The sequence below is a fragment of the Pelodiscus sinensis genome, unplaced genomic scaffold (assembly GCF_049634645.1).
Source record: "Pelodiscus sinensis isolate JC-2024 unplaced genomic scaffold, ASM4963464v1 ctg49, whole genome shotgun sequence".
NCBI classification, from domain to species: domain Eukaryota; kingdom Metazoa; phylum Chordata; order Testudines; family Trionychidae; genus Pelodiscus; species Pelodiscus sinensis.
Window position 1 is genome coordinate 257,912 of NW_027465953.1, and position 14,416 is coordinate 272,327.

The following is a 14,416-nucleotide window of genomic DNA, read 5'->3' on the forward strand; positions in this document are numbered from 1 at the left end:
GGTTCAGCGGGGGCTAATCATGATCTGTGGGCTATGCCCCTTCATACTTGCTGGGAATGCTCCAACTGGAATCAGGATATAAAAGGGAGCAGCTCAGTTCTGTCTAGGCTGACAGCTGAAGGGAGCAGAGGTGCTTTGCAGGCTTTTGTGGAGGGACTGCCAGTGCCCTAGGATGCAGAAACCAGCCAGCCTGTGGTTCCAGTTGACCCCCCCACAACCATCCAATGCCACAGATGGAGGAGAGACCACGGAGTTACTGAGATGACCTGCTGCAGAAGAATGGTGGGAAGTAATCTATGTGAACTAAGCATTATTGAGTTGAGGTATTAGGCTTTGACTCTGCATGTTTTGGAAGAAACCCCATTGAGCTGCAAGACAAGGCCCTGGGCTGGGACCCTGTGGAGTAGGTAGAGCCTGGTGGAGAAGGGCTGGCCACTAGGCAACACTGGTTTGCCCCAAAGGGTGGTTGAGCACTAGGTTGCACGGTCGTACCTAGAAGGGCTTGGGTCATTGAGCTGAAGAGCCTCATTAAAGGGCTGCTGCACTGACCCTGACTATTAGGCAATGCTGCTCTAAGAACCAGGCCTGCTATGGTGGTTGGGGAGACTAGGTCACTTGGGCTGCCTTAGTTCTTTAACTCCTCCACAACCTGATACCATCCAAACAGGGTGGACCTACCCTGTGACAGGTGACTTACTTACAGTCTATAATATCTTCATGGGGAAATATATGTAATGACCTAGCAGAGAAAGGCATGATATGATCCAGTGGCTACAAGCTGAAACAGGATACATTCAGATGGGAAATAAGGTCTACCTTTTCAGTGGTGGGATATTAGCCATTCAAACCATTTACCAAGAGTCAAGGTGATCATTTTAAAATCAAGATTGGATTTTTTTCTGAAAGTTCTGCTTTAGGAATTATTTTGGCAATTTCTAAGGCCTGTGTCATACAGAAGGCCTGACTAGTTGATGACAATCATCCCTTTTGGCCTTGGAATCTATGAATTCCATGAACCTGCTTCAGTCATTGCATATTGCTCCTTTGTATGCCCACCTTCTAACTTTCACCCTCTGTTGTAGAGTCTGAGGCAGCTCTTGGAAGTCTCCGGTGAATATAAGATCCTTCTACCTGAAGGGAAATTTCAAGCCATCTGCAGTGCTCTGCACGACCAGGTGAGGGGAACTTGTTCTTGTATCACTTGAGCTTAAGCACAGCAGATCTGAAGCATATTAAGAATAAACATCTTTTGAATGCTAGTGAAGAGCCCGGAGACCTTCTCATGCCTTATTGGTTTCTGCTGGCTTAAGAATAAGCAGATAGTGGTCTCATTTTATTAGCTAAAATCCAGCTCAGTTTGTAAAGCAATTTTAGCATAAGCCAGTTCTTAGAGGGAGTTAGAGTTATATAGTAAAAACTGATCCCATCCAAATGGGGAGGACCTATCCTGTGACAGGGTGACTTAATTGCAGTCTATAATATCTATGTGGGGAAACATATGTAATAATCTAGCAGAGAAAGGCAGAACGTGAGCCAATAACTAGAAAATGAAGCTGGACAAATTCAGACTGCAAATAAGGCCTACATTTTTATGGTGGAATAATTAACCATTTGAACCAGTTACCAAGGGTCAAGTCTTGATTCAATTAGCTCTGCTGCTAAAAACACTTTGAAAGCATGAACTTCTGTTATCCAGTGTATCGGTCATTGTTTCTGATTCTTGTTGTGCAGTCAGTACCATTTATTTTGGGTTCAGAGCTCTATTTGGAAAGGTAGGAAGTGAGTGCTTAGAAATTAATTGAGCATCTTCTTTTCAGTTGCTTGTTCTGATTAGTTTTCCTTTGATCACTTCTCTTCTTCCCACAGATCTGTTCTCCAACTCAGCAGCTCATCATGGAAAATCAAATGGAGCTGTGCTATTGTATCCTACTGCTAGGTAGGGGAAGAGACTCCAAATTACACAGTAGTTTCCTTGTAACTTCCTTCTTTTGTAGGTGTGGTAAGAATGAGCTTTCAGTTGTTAGTGAGGATGTGATTTCTTCCTTTGCAGCCCGTTCTTCTCCTGATGACCTCATAGCATTTCTGCACTCGCAGCTGAAGATTGAGAATGAGACTGTTCGTGTGGCATCCCTGAATCTGCTCACAGCTATTATTGGTGCTGACTGTAAGTAACACAGGAGTAACTGTGACTGCTGCGATCATCGCCATCGTGCTGGGGGTTGAGTTGGGGACATCCAGAGCTAAAAGCATGAGCTGCTATAGGTTGATCTAAAGAACCAAGGCTTTGCAGGCATGGTAGGGCTATAACATACTCATGATCTCTGCAAATGGGGCACAGAGGATCTGTAACACAGGGGCGGATATAGGGCAGGGCGAGCGGGGTGGCCGCCCCGGGTCCCGCGCTTCAAAAAGCCCCGCGCACGCGCCGTGGTGCCACCGCGCATGAGCATGGCATCACTGTGCATGCGCCGTGGCAAAGGGGGGGCCCCGCGGAATTATGCTGCCCGGGGCCCCGCAAAACGGTCATCTGCCCCTGCTGCAACACATAGAGTCATATAGTCATAGATTATTAGAACTGGAAGGGACCTTGAGAGGTCATCAAGTCCAGTCCCCTGCCCTCATGGCAGGACCAAGCACTGTCTAGATCACCCCTGATAGGTGTCTATCCAATCTGCTCTTAAATATCTCCAGTGGTGGAGATTCCACAACTTCCCTGGGCAATTTTTCACAGTGTTTAACCAACCTAACAGTTGGGACGTGTTTCCTAATGTCCAACCTAAACCTCCCTTGCTGCAATTTAAGCCCATTGCTTCTTGTCCTATCATCAGAGGCCAAAGAGAACAATTTTTCTCCCTTCTCCTTGCGACACCCTTTTAGATGCATGCTCACCAGAGGGTTGGAAATTCACTAAAGGGACCCAGTGCTGCGCTAAGTAACTCCCATGTGGTCACACAGAAATCAACAGGGTTAATTAAGTGCTGAATGTAGCCTAAAATATTTTCAAGGTACAAATACAAATGTAATCTTGTGGCGGATGCATGTTAATAATAATGAGATAAAAACAAAATAGTACTCCTGACTGAATAAGTATTAGACACTCTAGAATAGATTCCGAATTCTGCTATACTGGTGGTAAACACAGACTAACTTCACTAACCTCCATTTGTCTAACTCTCTTACAATATTTCCATCAGGATAGTATGATGGTGCTATTTACAGAAGTGGAAATACTTCAGACTTAGACTGGTGTAACTGAGATCAGAGTCTGGTCCTATATTTTCCCCGCTGATTCTGTATATGAGTGAAGCTTGGTAGTACTCTTAAATAGGGCACAGGACACATTCTAATGTGGAGCATGAGTGTTTGGAACAAAGATATACTATATTGCACACTTCTCCTTATCTTTCAGTGCCTGAGACAAGAGTTAGAAAGTTTCTGATTGTGAAGGCAGTGCAATCTGCTCTCAGTGATCAGAGTGCTAAGGTAAGATTGTGTGTGGAATAGTGGTATTGCTGTTAATATCTGGGAAGTATTTCACTCAGTGGAGAGTCTGGCAATGAGACACATTTTTAGGGTGAGATTATTAATAGGGTTTCAATTAATCACAGTTAACTAAAAATTAATGCGATTAAAAATTGAAATTTATTAAATATTTTTGTGGTTTTTTACATTTTCAAATATATTGATTTCAATTACAACACAATGACAAGTGTGTACTATGCACTTTATATTATTTTTATAACAAACATTTGCATTGTAAAAATGACAAAAGAAATAATATTTTTCAATTCATCTCATAGAAGTGATGTAGAGCAATCTCTTTAGCGTGAAAATGCAACTTACAAATGTAGATATTTTTTGTTAACTGTAACGAAACAATGTAAAACTTTAGAGTCTACAAGTCCATTCAGACCTACTTCTTGTTCAGCCAGACACTAAGACAAACAAGTTTGTTTACATTTATAGGAGAAAATGCTGCCTTTTTCCTAATTACAGTGTCACCTGAAAGTGAAAACTGGCATTTGCATGGTACTTCTGTAGCCAGTGTTGCAAGGAATTTACATAACAGATGTGTTAATCATTTGTACTTCAGCCACTATTCCAAAGAGATAAAAGCAAAAGCAAAAGGACTCTCATATCCTGTCTCATATTGCATGCAGAAGAGATAATAATAACTCGTGCATAATCTCTACCCTTGCAGGTGAGGATGGCAGCTCTCCATTTTGTCCTGAAGCTGCTCAGTTCAGGAAGTGTGGAGAATTGTGCAGCAGGGGATATGGTCGCCTATGTATTCAGAGAGTTCGATGTGTCCACCAGAAATCTGGTAAGGAGAGTTCTTAACACTTAGGACTCAGTTCTGCCATTCTGGCATGCTGATTGTTCCCCTTGACTTCAGTGGGAGCTTTGGATGCTCAAGGATGCAGCTGGACTGAAGGATTAGAGCTAGAATCTGATCAGTGATATTCGTGTAAAGCCAGGGTAATGCCCCTGACTTCAGTGGCATTATTTTGGATTTACACAAGTGTAACAGAGACCAGAATCTGATTCTGGATATTTACATCTGACAGTGCGACCTACATTCCTTAGACCTCGGGCAAGTCAGTGAAAATTCTGACAACACAATCTTTCAGTGAAATGCTCTTGTATAAGGAAGCACATCTTTTTTATAAATAGACTCTTGATACAATTGCAGTGCCGCTTGTTAAGTTATTGTGGTCACACATAGGCTGGCTGTGTCAGTGTCATAGATGCATTCCTATACTCTCAGGCTGTTAAAGTTGAAGCAAAATGCAGGACAATGTAGCACTTTAAAGACTAACAAGATGGTTTATTAGATGATGAGCTTTCGTGGGCCAGACCCACTTCCTGATCTGAGGAAGTGGGTCTGGCCCACGAAATCTCATCATCTAATAAACCATCTTAAAAAAAAAAAAAAATAAATAAATCTTGTTAGTCTTTAAAGTGCTACATTGTCCTGCATTTGCTTCAGCTACCCCAGACTAACACAGCTACATTTCTATCGCTGTTAAAGTTGAATTTCTATTTCTATTTAATCAGATAAGAACATAAAACATGAATGGCCATTCTGGATCCCCCAGACAAATGGTTCATGTAGCCTGTCTTCTGACAGTGGTGGGTGTTATGTGCATCAGAGGGAACAAACAGAACAAGGCAATTGTTGAGTGATCTCTCCCTTGTTGTCCAGTCCCAGCCCCAGGCAGTCAGAGATATAGGGACACCCATATCATGCATCTCTGATCATCTTATATGGCTCTATCATACCCCCCTGTAAGCATCTCTTTTCTAAGATGAATGGTCCCAGTCCTTTTAACTTCTCCTTGTATGAGTTGTCCCATATCCCATATCATTTTTGTTGCTTTTCTCTGAACTTTTTCCAATTATAACCTAACTTTATTTAAGTTGGAGGACTACAATTGCTTGCAATATTCAAGGTGTGAGTGTACCATGGATTTGAAACAGTGGCATGATGATATTTATCATATTATTATTCATCCCTTTTCCTAGTGGTTCCTAACATACCATTAGCATTTTTAACTGCAGCTGCATGTTGAACAGATGTTTTTAGAGGACTATCCACAATGACTCTGAGATTTTTCTTGAGAGCTACAGCTAATTTAGACCCCATCAATTTGCATGTACAACAAGGATTATGTTTTCCAATGTGCCGTACCCAGGTACAGTAATGGAGTTCACAATAAAGAAGGCAAATAATGTCCAGTATAGCCGGAGAACTTTCATTCTTCATTCTTTTAAAATTAGCCTCAGGAAACTTTTCATCAGATTGGATCTCTGATTGGGCTGTTAGCACCATACACCTGTGATTCAGTTACGACATCGCGTCAGAGGGTGGTTGACTGTATCAACTGTCTTCTCAATATACAAGGTGAGGAGACCATGAGCAGGTGTAAGTAACTCTTCACTTTCTTTCATTGTTGTAATGACCATTTTTTCCATCTGTAATTCTTTCTGTCTTGTTAGCAACACTTATATAACAGAACGATTGGGGCCTTGTAAGTACATTGCTGGAAGAGAACTGCACAAATAATAAATAATCTGCAAATATTAGAGGGTGGACAAAATATAGCACACAGGCCAGATCTGCCCTTCTCCCCAGAATTTCTGTCTGGAGCGCTCAGCTGATTAGCAAGCATGCCAGCAGCATGTGTTCAGCTGCCCCTCTCCGACCTTGCTCCATCCTATCTGCTGCTAGTGGTGTGTGGAGGGGAGGTGAGCAGGGAGACGTGCAGAAGTCAGGGTGACCCCTTTGCCCTTGTCATCATCTCTGCAGAGCAGAGTTTGGGGAGAGGGACACATACAATAGTGCTGCTCCAGTCTGAAGTATGGTGAGTAACGGAGTGCCTATCTAAAGAGGCAGTGCACTGTTTCTAAGATTTCTCTGGCAGCCAGCATGTCCCTCTCTCTCTCTCTCTCACACACACACACACACACACACATTGTCTCACACACACTCTCTCCCCCGCCATATGCCCATATGCCCCCGCTCTGCAGAGTGGGGTGGGGAGAGGGAGATGACAGAGCAGGACAGCTTTCCCTTAAAGAGACTGAGAGCAGAGTGGCTACTGAAACCAGATATACAGAGAAAGATGCTCCACACAGAATACAGTGCCTGTTTAATCCTGTACGAATCACAATGAATCACATGCCATTACTGTTAACTTTCAGACATAGGGGCTACGTCTAGACTACATCCCTTTTTCGGAGGGATAAGGGATCTTTCGGAAAAGGCTTAATTTTCCGCAAGATCAGCATCTAGACTGGCGCTTTTCTCCGGCAAAGCTCCGTGCCGAAAAAAGCTGCAGCCATTTTTATGCTAATGAAGCAGGGGAGATTTAAATCCCCGCTTCATTAGCAATTGCGATACGTCTAATTTACATCCCTTTTCCGAAAAAGGGATGTAGTCTAGACATAGCCTGACGGTAAAATTCTGACTCCGTTAAAGTCAACAAGAATTTCGTCATTGGCTTTAGTGGGGCCAAAATTTCACACACAGCTGGTAATAACATACCCCATAGATCCTCCTGTATGATTATCTATGGATCAGAGGTTCAGTTTTATTAAATGTTGCCATACTTTTTCTCCTTTTCTCTATCCTAGGTCAGTGCACTAACCTGGGGTCAGCAGAGGAGGAGCTGAGTTGTCTCCGTGAGGCACTAACAACTCCAGACCCTGAGGCTCTGTTTCAAGCATCTTCCAAAATGGCTAAGGTAACAAACACTAGGTGACTGTCCTAGTGGCTGTGCACCATTCATTTTCCCTTGTCCAGAGGACTGGAAAAGGGCAAATATAGTGCCCATCTATAAAAAGGGAAATAAGAACAACCCAGGAAACTACAGACCAGTTAGTTTAACTTCTGTGCCTGGGAAGATAATGGAGCAAGTAATTAAGGAAATCGTCTGTAAACACTTGGAAAGTGGCAAGGTGATAGGGAACAGCCAGCCTGGATTTGTAAAGAACAAATCATGTCAAACCAATCTGATAGTTTTCTTTGATAGGATAACGAGTCTTGTGGATAAGGGAGAAGTGGTGGATGTGGTATACCTAGACTTTAGTAAGGCATTTGATACAGTCTCGCATGATATTCTTATCAATAAACTAGGTAAATACAACTTAGATGGGGCTACTATAAGGTGGGTGCATAACTGGCTGGATAACCATACTCAGAGAGTAGTTATTAATGGTTCACAATCCTGCTGGAAAGGCATAACAAGTGGGGTTCCACAGAGGTCTGTTTTGGGACCGGCTTTGTTCAATATCTTCATCAACGATTTAGATATTGATATAGAAAGTACGCTTATTAAGTTTGCAGATGATACCAAGCTGGGAGGGGTTGCGACTAATCTGCAGGATAGGGTCACTAATTCAAAATGACTTGGACAAATTGGAGAAATGGTCTGAGGTAAATAGGATGAAGTTTAAGACAAATGCCAAGTTCTCCACTTAGGAAGGAACAATCAGTTTCATACATACAGAATGGGAAGCGACTGTCTGGGAAGGAGTACGGCAGAAAGGGATCTAGGGGTTATAGTGGACCACAAGTTGAATATGAGTCAGCAGTGTGATGCCGTTGCAAAGAAAGCAAACATAATTCTGAGATGCATTAACAGGGGTGTTGTGAGCAAGACATGAGAAGTCATTCTTCCGCTCTACTTTGCGCTGGTTAGGCCTCAATTGGAGTATTGTGTTCAGTTCTGAGCACCGCATTTCAAGAAAGATGTGGAGAAATTGGAGAGGGTCCAGAGAAGAGCAACGAGAATGATGAAAGGTCTAGAGAACATGACCTATGAGGGAAGGCTGAAGGAATTAGGTTTGTTTAGTTTAGAAAAGAGAAGATCGAGGGGGAACATGATAGCAGTTTTCAGATATCTAAAAGGGTGCCATAAGGAGGAGGGAGAAAACTTGTTCATCTTGGCCTATGGGGATAGAACAAGAAGCAATGGGCTTAAACTGCAGCAAGGGAGATTTAGATTGGACATTAGGAAAAAGTTCCTAATTGTCAGGGTAGTCAAACACTGGAATAAATTGCCCAGGGAGGTTGTGGAATCTCCATTTCTGGAGATATTTAAGAGTAGGTTAGATAAATGTCTATCAGGGATGGTTTAGACAGTATTTGATCCTGCCATGAGGGCAGGGGATTGGACTCGATGAACTCTCAAGGTCCCTTCCAGTCCTAGTATTCTATGATTCTATGATTGTTTTATGCTTTTGTGATGTCTTTCCACACTTGGAGCGAGCTATGGGAGTGAGGCATTCATGGGTAATCAGTAACATGCTTTTCATAGGTATATGCTATGAATGCCATGTAAAAAACAAACAGATTCCAGACAGTTGCATGAACATGCCCATGCATGTGCGCGCGCACATCCATCCATCCATCCATCCATCCATCCATCCATCCATCCATCCAGGGGGAAAATATGTGAGCGGGACATCAAGCTGAGAAACCAGTCTTGGCACCTTGTGTGTTTACCTGAACCTATATTTGTGTGCATGCATCTCTTTGCATATTTTTATATTTTGTGAAAAGATGTCATGTACATAATAGAATATAAACTGGAAATTTACATCCTGTTTGTCCCATACAATGTTGTGCTAACTGTACAACCTAAGATCTAACCTGATATTATTAGTGTAGAATAGAGATGTGGTAGCTAGAAAGATTACAGAGAAAATTTTAATTGCAACTGCCTTGCCAGATATGAGCCCAATTAGCAATTTGCTGATGAATACATTATTTTCCTATACAGCTCTTAGGCCTCCTTTCTTAAAAGTACTGGAGCCGACTATCATTGCAATCTTTCCTGTTTTTGATCTGTCCACAGGTGGTTAGTAAGTACTTTCCCTCTGAACAAGCCACAGATTTTATTGAGGCCATACTGGATCGTATGCTGTCTGCTAGCCCCTCCTGTGCCACAGCAGCCGGTCTGTGGATGAAGATCATCCTGAAGGAGTGTGGAGGTGCCATGCTGGATGAGGTAAAATAGAAGCTGGAGAGGTTTTTCTGGCTAACCTGCAGGCTTTCAGGTCTTTGCCATCATTTGCAGTGAACACAAGTCTTGCTGTTTCTCCCCCTGGGATTGGAAGTTAATTCCATCTGTGTTCCTATCCTGAGTCAGGCAATGGGGGAATCAACAGCAGAAGACAGAGATAATCTAACGGTACATCTGCACTAGCTCGTTAGTTCGAGCTCGGTAGGGTAATGAGGGCAAGCGGAGTTGCAAATGAAGCCCGAGATTTAAATATCCCGGGCTTCATTTGCATGTTCCCTAGCGCCACCATTTTTAAATCCCCCTTACTCCAAACTCCGTGCCCGCGGCTACATGCGGCATGGACTAGGTCAGGCGTGTCCAAAGTCCGGTCCGCGGGCCAATTGTGGCCCGTGTTCCAGTTTAATACGGCCCCACAGGTAATTTGGAAATATCTATCTTTTATGGCCCCCAACGAATCCATATGTATTGAGATGAATACATTGTAAAATCTCAGTTAATGTCAGTTGGTCTAAATCAGTTATAAATATATTTGGACACAACATGTATACTTGGTGTTATGTTCCTGTTCATATTTTTTGAACTTAAAAGTTGACAGACAACCTTTATTACCAATAATATGTAATGTATTTACAATGTTCCTGACATATATTTCAGCTTCCTGGATTTTTTTTTCATCTGGCCTTCAGATATGAAAGGCAGAGTGATTTAACACCTGTTTAGATTTGTCATCCATGTGACGAAATGAAAAGTATGCCGTTTGCAATAAACTTTGCATAAAATAGTTAATTTGCATTTAATTTTAATGGTTCAAAGAATGTCAGGCAAAATGGTCGGCCCTCACGCATGTTCACTTCATCAAATCTGGCCCTCTTTGAAAAAAGTTTGGACACCCCTGGACTAGGTAGTTCAAATTAAAGATCCTAATTCGAACTACCGTTACTCCTCATGGAATTAGGATCTTTAATTAGAACTACCTACTCCGTGCCGCGTGTAGCCGCGGGCACGGAGTTCGGATTAAGGAGGATTTTAAAATGGCAGCACCCGGGAACATGCAAATGAAGCCTGGGATATTTAAATCCTGGGCTTCATTTGCAACTCTGCTTGCCCTCATTACCCTACCTAGCTCGAACTAACGAGCTAGTGTAGCCGTACCCCAAGGGAAAAGGAAGATGCTTGATTAGTTGTCTATCTTATTGTCACAGTTTCCAGCCATGAAAGGCTTGGAAAAATTAGACTCCGAGTAAAATGCAAAAAGAGAATATCCGGCCCCAAGAGACAAGCTAAGTGAACTACGTCTTAGGGCCTCAGATAATGAGGGGTCTCTAAAAATACCCCCAAATTACTAGTTTTTACTTGCCTCTTTGCCTATGTACAGATAGATAGATAGATAGATAGATAGATAGATAGATAGATAGATAGATAGATAGATAGATAGATAGATAGATAGATTATTTCTATTTTCATTGTCCTTTCTGTTAGAATAATACATGTTTTTTTGGAAATGCAATGAGGCCTCTTTAACTTGACATAGCTTAGGGCCTCAGCATGTCTTAACCCGGTGTTGCAGCCAGGTATGGGCAGAGATATGTATAATTTTTGTGGGTTAAATCTATGCAGCCATGTCTAAATACTTGTTTTTTGAAGGAAGGATTTTCTACAAGAACAGCAAATTGCTAAACGACTAAATAAACGTTTTGGTTCTGCAGAATGAATGGAGAGAATGGAAAAGGGACATTTTTTCTGGTTTTATTCTGTCCAGGTGCCAGCTATCCTGAGTAGAATATACATTCACATGCCTACCATCAAGCAGGGTAGCTTGAGGCAGTTCCTGGTGGAGGCAGTGTCCATTCTAGGTCACCATCACCTAGAGGCAGTGATCTTCAGCCTCCTCCTCAAACTTCTGCCGATGGACAGGTATATAGTGCTCCTTACAGTGTTCATTTTGGTAACCATGGATCCCACGGCTTCACTGGAAGATGTAAGGCTTCATTTAAGCCACAGACAGTTTGAGATAATTCCTAAAGGTTAATAGCTTGGGTCTTTCTGCAGAAAGGTCCAAGACCATGTCAAGGTGGGTGCAGGGAGAAATTAAGTGTCATTCTGTTTCCATTAATTAATAGTTGCTTTGGCATCCTAAAGACTTCCCTTTACTGGCATCACTGGAGTGGACTTTTGCCTCTCCAGACCCCTGAACTAACATCACCCTGGAAATTGCCAGTGACTGTTCGTTTTCTGGTAGCATGAAAGCTTCAAATCCAAATTCCTGGCTGATTAGCAAGGATAGGGCACCAGGCTTTTGGTATCAGCAAGGGTATGGCTGCTGGAATGGAATTGTCATTCTTGGTACTTAAAGACAGGGTGGTAAGCATATCTATCATTTCATTCAAACATCCCTAGCTGAATTATCAGTCATCAGTGCAGGAATCTAAGAACATGAGAACGGCTGTAGTGGGTCAGACCAAACGTCCATCTAGCCCAGGATCCTGTCTTCAGACAGTGGCCAATGCCAGGTGCCCCATAGGGAGTGAACAGAACATGCCCATTCTGGCAAATAGAGGCCAGGGAATGCCATTTGTGAAGAGGTCATGGGCTAGCCACAAATATTTGTTCTCATAGTTGTACATCCAGTTAGTAGGAAGATCATTTTTCTTTCTTCAACTTGTCTCCCAGGCCGTAGATCTTTGGGCATCACATGCTCATGATTCCATATCTACTGAGAAGTAGGAAAACAGGAACTGTGATTAGAGCTCTGTGTCCTTTCCTTCTGAAGTCTAGCATTAATGGTTATGGTGCAGTAAGACTAGGGTTGTGTCTATACAGCACCCTAAACTTGAAATAAGATGCACAATATGCACTCTGCAAATTGCGTATCATATTTTGCATAGCCTATTTTGAAATGTGGCGCTTCTACACAGCACCAAATGTCGAAATAATGTGCTATTTCAAGCCATCCCTTATCCCTCATGCAACAAAGTTTATTGGGATGGCAAAATAGTGTGCCCATTATTTTGAAAAATATTTCAAAATAACGGGCTGCTTGTGTAAATGTGGGGTAGCTATTTCAGGATACCTCCAGGATCCCCAAATAGTCATGCACTGTAGAAATGTAACCTGAAATGTAATTTAACTTAGTTCTGTAACTAGAAACTCAATATGTAAAACATGAGGACCATATAAGGAGGACAGCACTCTGAACTTGCTCATCATAGGCAGGGCTTGACAAATAATACAATCTACTCACCCATGGCGTGTAGATTGTAACCTGGAAGAGCCAGGTTTGGGCGATCTGTGCATGCGCAGATCGCCGGACAGCGCGGTTGGTGAGCCCTGATCATAGTCAAGGAGAAAATTTGTTCTTTACTTGAATATGATGCATATAGTCAGAGCCACAAAAGTCTCCAGGGGTCACATATAACTTATGTTAAATTGCAGTGACACCACTGAGCTGTGGAGATCTCTGGGGACAGATCCCTTGCTTGCCCCTCAAGTCCTGAAGGTCCTAATAGAAAGAATAAAGACTCCAACAAGCCAAGAAGGAAGCACGACCTCAGAGACAGAAACTGACCTGCATTTAGCAGCTGCTGAACCTCTCACAGTAAGTTAGACGACAGACATGTATTTCTCTGCCTTGTGACACACATGCTGATGGAAAGCTAGATGAGTGGTATAATATTGTCATATGGGCACTTCTTTTCTGAAGTACTGTTTCCTGGATTCCAGCTGTGCTTTCTGTGGCACAACAGATGGCAGATTTAGAGTATGTGGCTGATTCACTTAATAATATCTGGCAATTAGAAAGTCTTTGAATAAGATTTCTTACAGTGCTTTGCAAATGTTTTGTGCAACTCATAACATGCCTTGATAGGTCGTACACATTTTTACAGATATGGGACGCTAAGGCACACATGGAGTGAATTGCTCTCGGTCATTCATCAAGTTAGTGACAGGAGTGGGAATTTAGTCCAGCAGTTATCAGAAGGGGAGAGAGTGTGATAGTGTTAGGAAGAGACCTCTTCTTTTACCATGCTCTCCTTTCAGGCAACATGTGCCATCTTTGAAGTGGTGTCAGCATTGCAGTTGAGCAAAACTGTGCAGGAGCTGTTCCCGGAGTTGTTCACTGTTCTTCTGCAGCAGATCAGCCAAACCCTAGGACAAAAGATGCCTTTGCCCAGGATGAGCAGCCGAAGGAGGTTATTTAGAAAAGGACAACAACTATGTGAGGGCAACCCTTGCAGGTAATTAGAAGAAAGGGAGCAAAACAAAGAGAATCCCAGTACATTTGTGTGACACTCCCCAGGAGTTCTCAGGGTTATGAGGCACCTTACCATCACCTGCTTTTAATATGAGAAAGTCTTGTTTGTGCTTGCTATAGGTCAGTTCCCTGAAACCACCAACCTCTGGCAACACAAACACTACTATCTAGGCCTCCTCAGGCCTCAGTCTCTTTGTCCTCTCTTTCTGACTACAGCTTAGAGAATCTCTATCAACGGATTCTCCTCTAAGAGAAGTCTCCCTGCATCTCCCCACCAATCGGCTTTCCCCCATCTCTTAGTTTAAAAACTGCTCTACAGCCTTTTAAATGTTTAGTGCCAGTAGTCTGGTTCCACCCTGGTTTAGGTGGAGCCCATCCTTCCTGTATAGGCTCCCCCTCTCCCAAAAGTGTCCCCAGTTCTTGATAAATCCAAACCCCTCTTCCCTACACCATTGTCTCATCCACACATTGAGACTCTGAAGCTTTGCCTGCCTACCTGGTCCTGCGCGTGGAACTGGAAGCATTTCCAAGAATGCCACCATAGAGGTCCTGGATTTCAGTCTCTTTCCTAGCAACCTAAATTTGGCCTCCAGGACATCTCTCCTACCCTTCCCTATGTCATTGAGACCTACAT

General features: G+C 42.8%; 1 protein-coding gene across 1 annotated transcript in view; it reads left to right on the forward strand.

Moving 5' to 3' along the window:
* The window catches only part of LOC142825336 (maestro heat-like repeat-containing protein family member 2B), a 45,486-nt gene that overhangs the window by 15,238 nt on the left and 15,832 nt on the right, over positions 1-14,416 (forward strand). Inside the window, exons 8-18 of the mRNA XM_075917292.1 lie at positions 1,083-1,175; positions 1,867-1,936; positions 2,051-2,164; positions 3,410-3,483; positions 4,202-4,324; positions 5,782-5,905; positions 7,138-7,247; positions 9,363-9,515; positions 11,290-11,444; positions 12,963-13,125; positions 13,569-13,765. Coding sequence (XP_075773407.1) covers positions 1,083-1,175; positions 1,867-1,936; positions 2,051-2,164; positions 3,410-3,483; positions 4,202-4,324; positions 5,782-5,905; positions 7,138-7,247; positions 9,363-9,515; positions 11,290-11,444; positions 12,963-13,125; positions 13,569-13,765 — 1,376 coding nt within the window. The remainder of the gene's footprint in view (positions 1-1,082; positions 1,176-1,866; positions 1,937-2,050; positions 2,165-3,409; positions 3,484-4,201; positions 4,325-5,781; positions 5,906-7,137; positions 7,248-9,362; positions 9,516-11,289; positions 11,445-12,962; positions 13,126-13,568; positions 13,766-14,416) is intronic.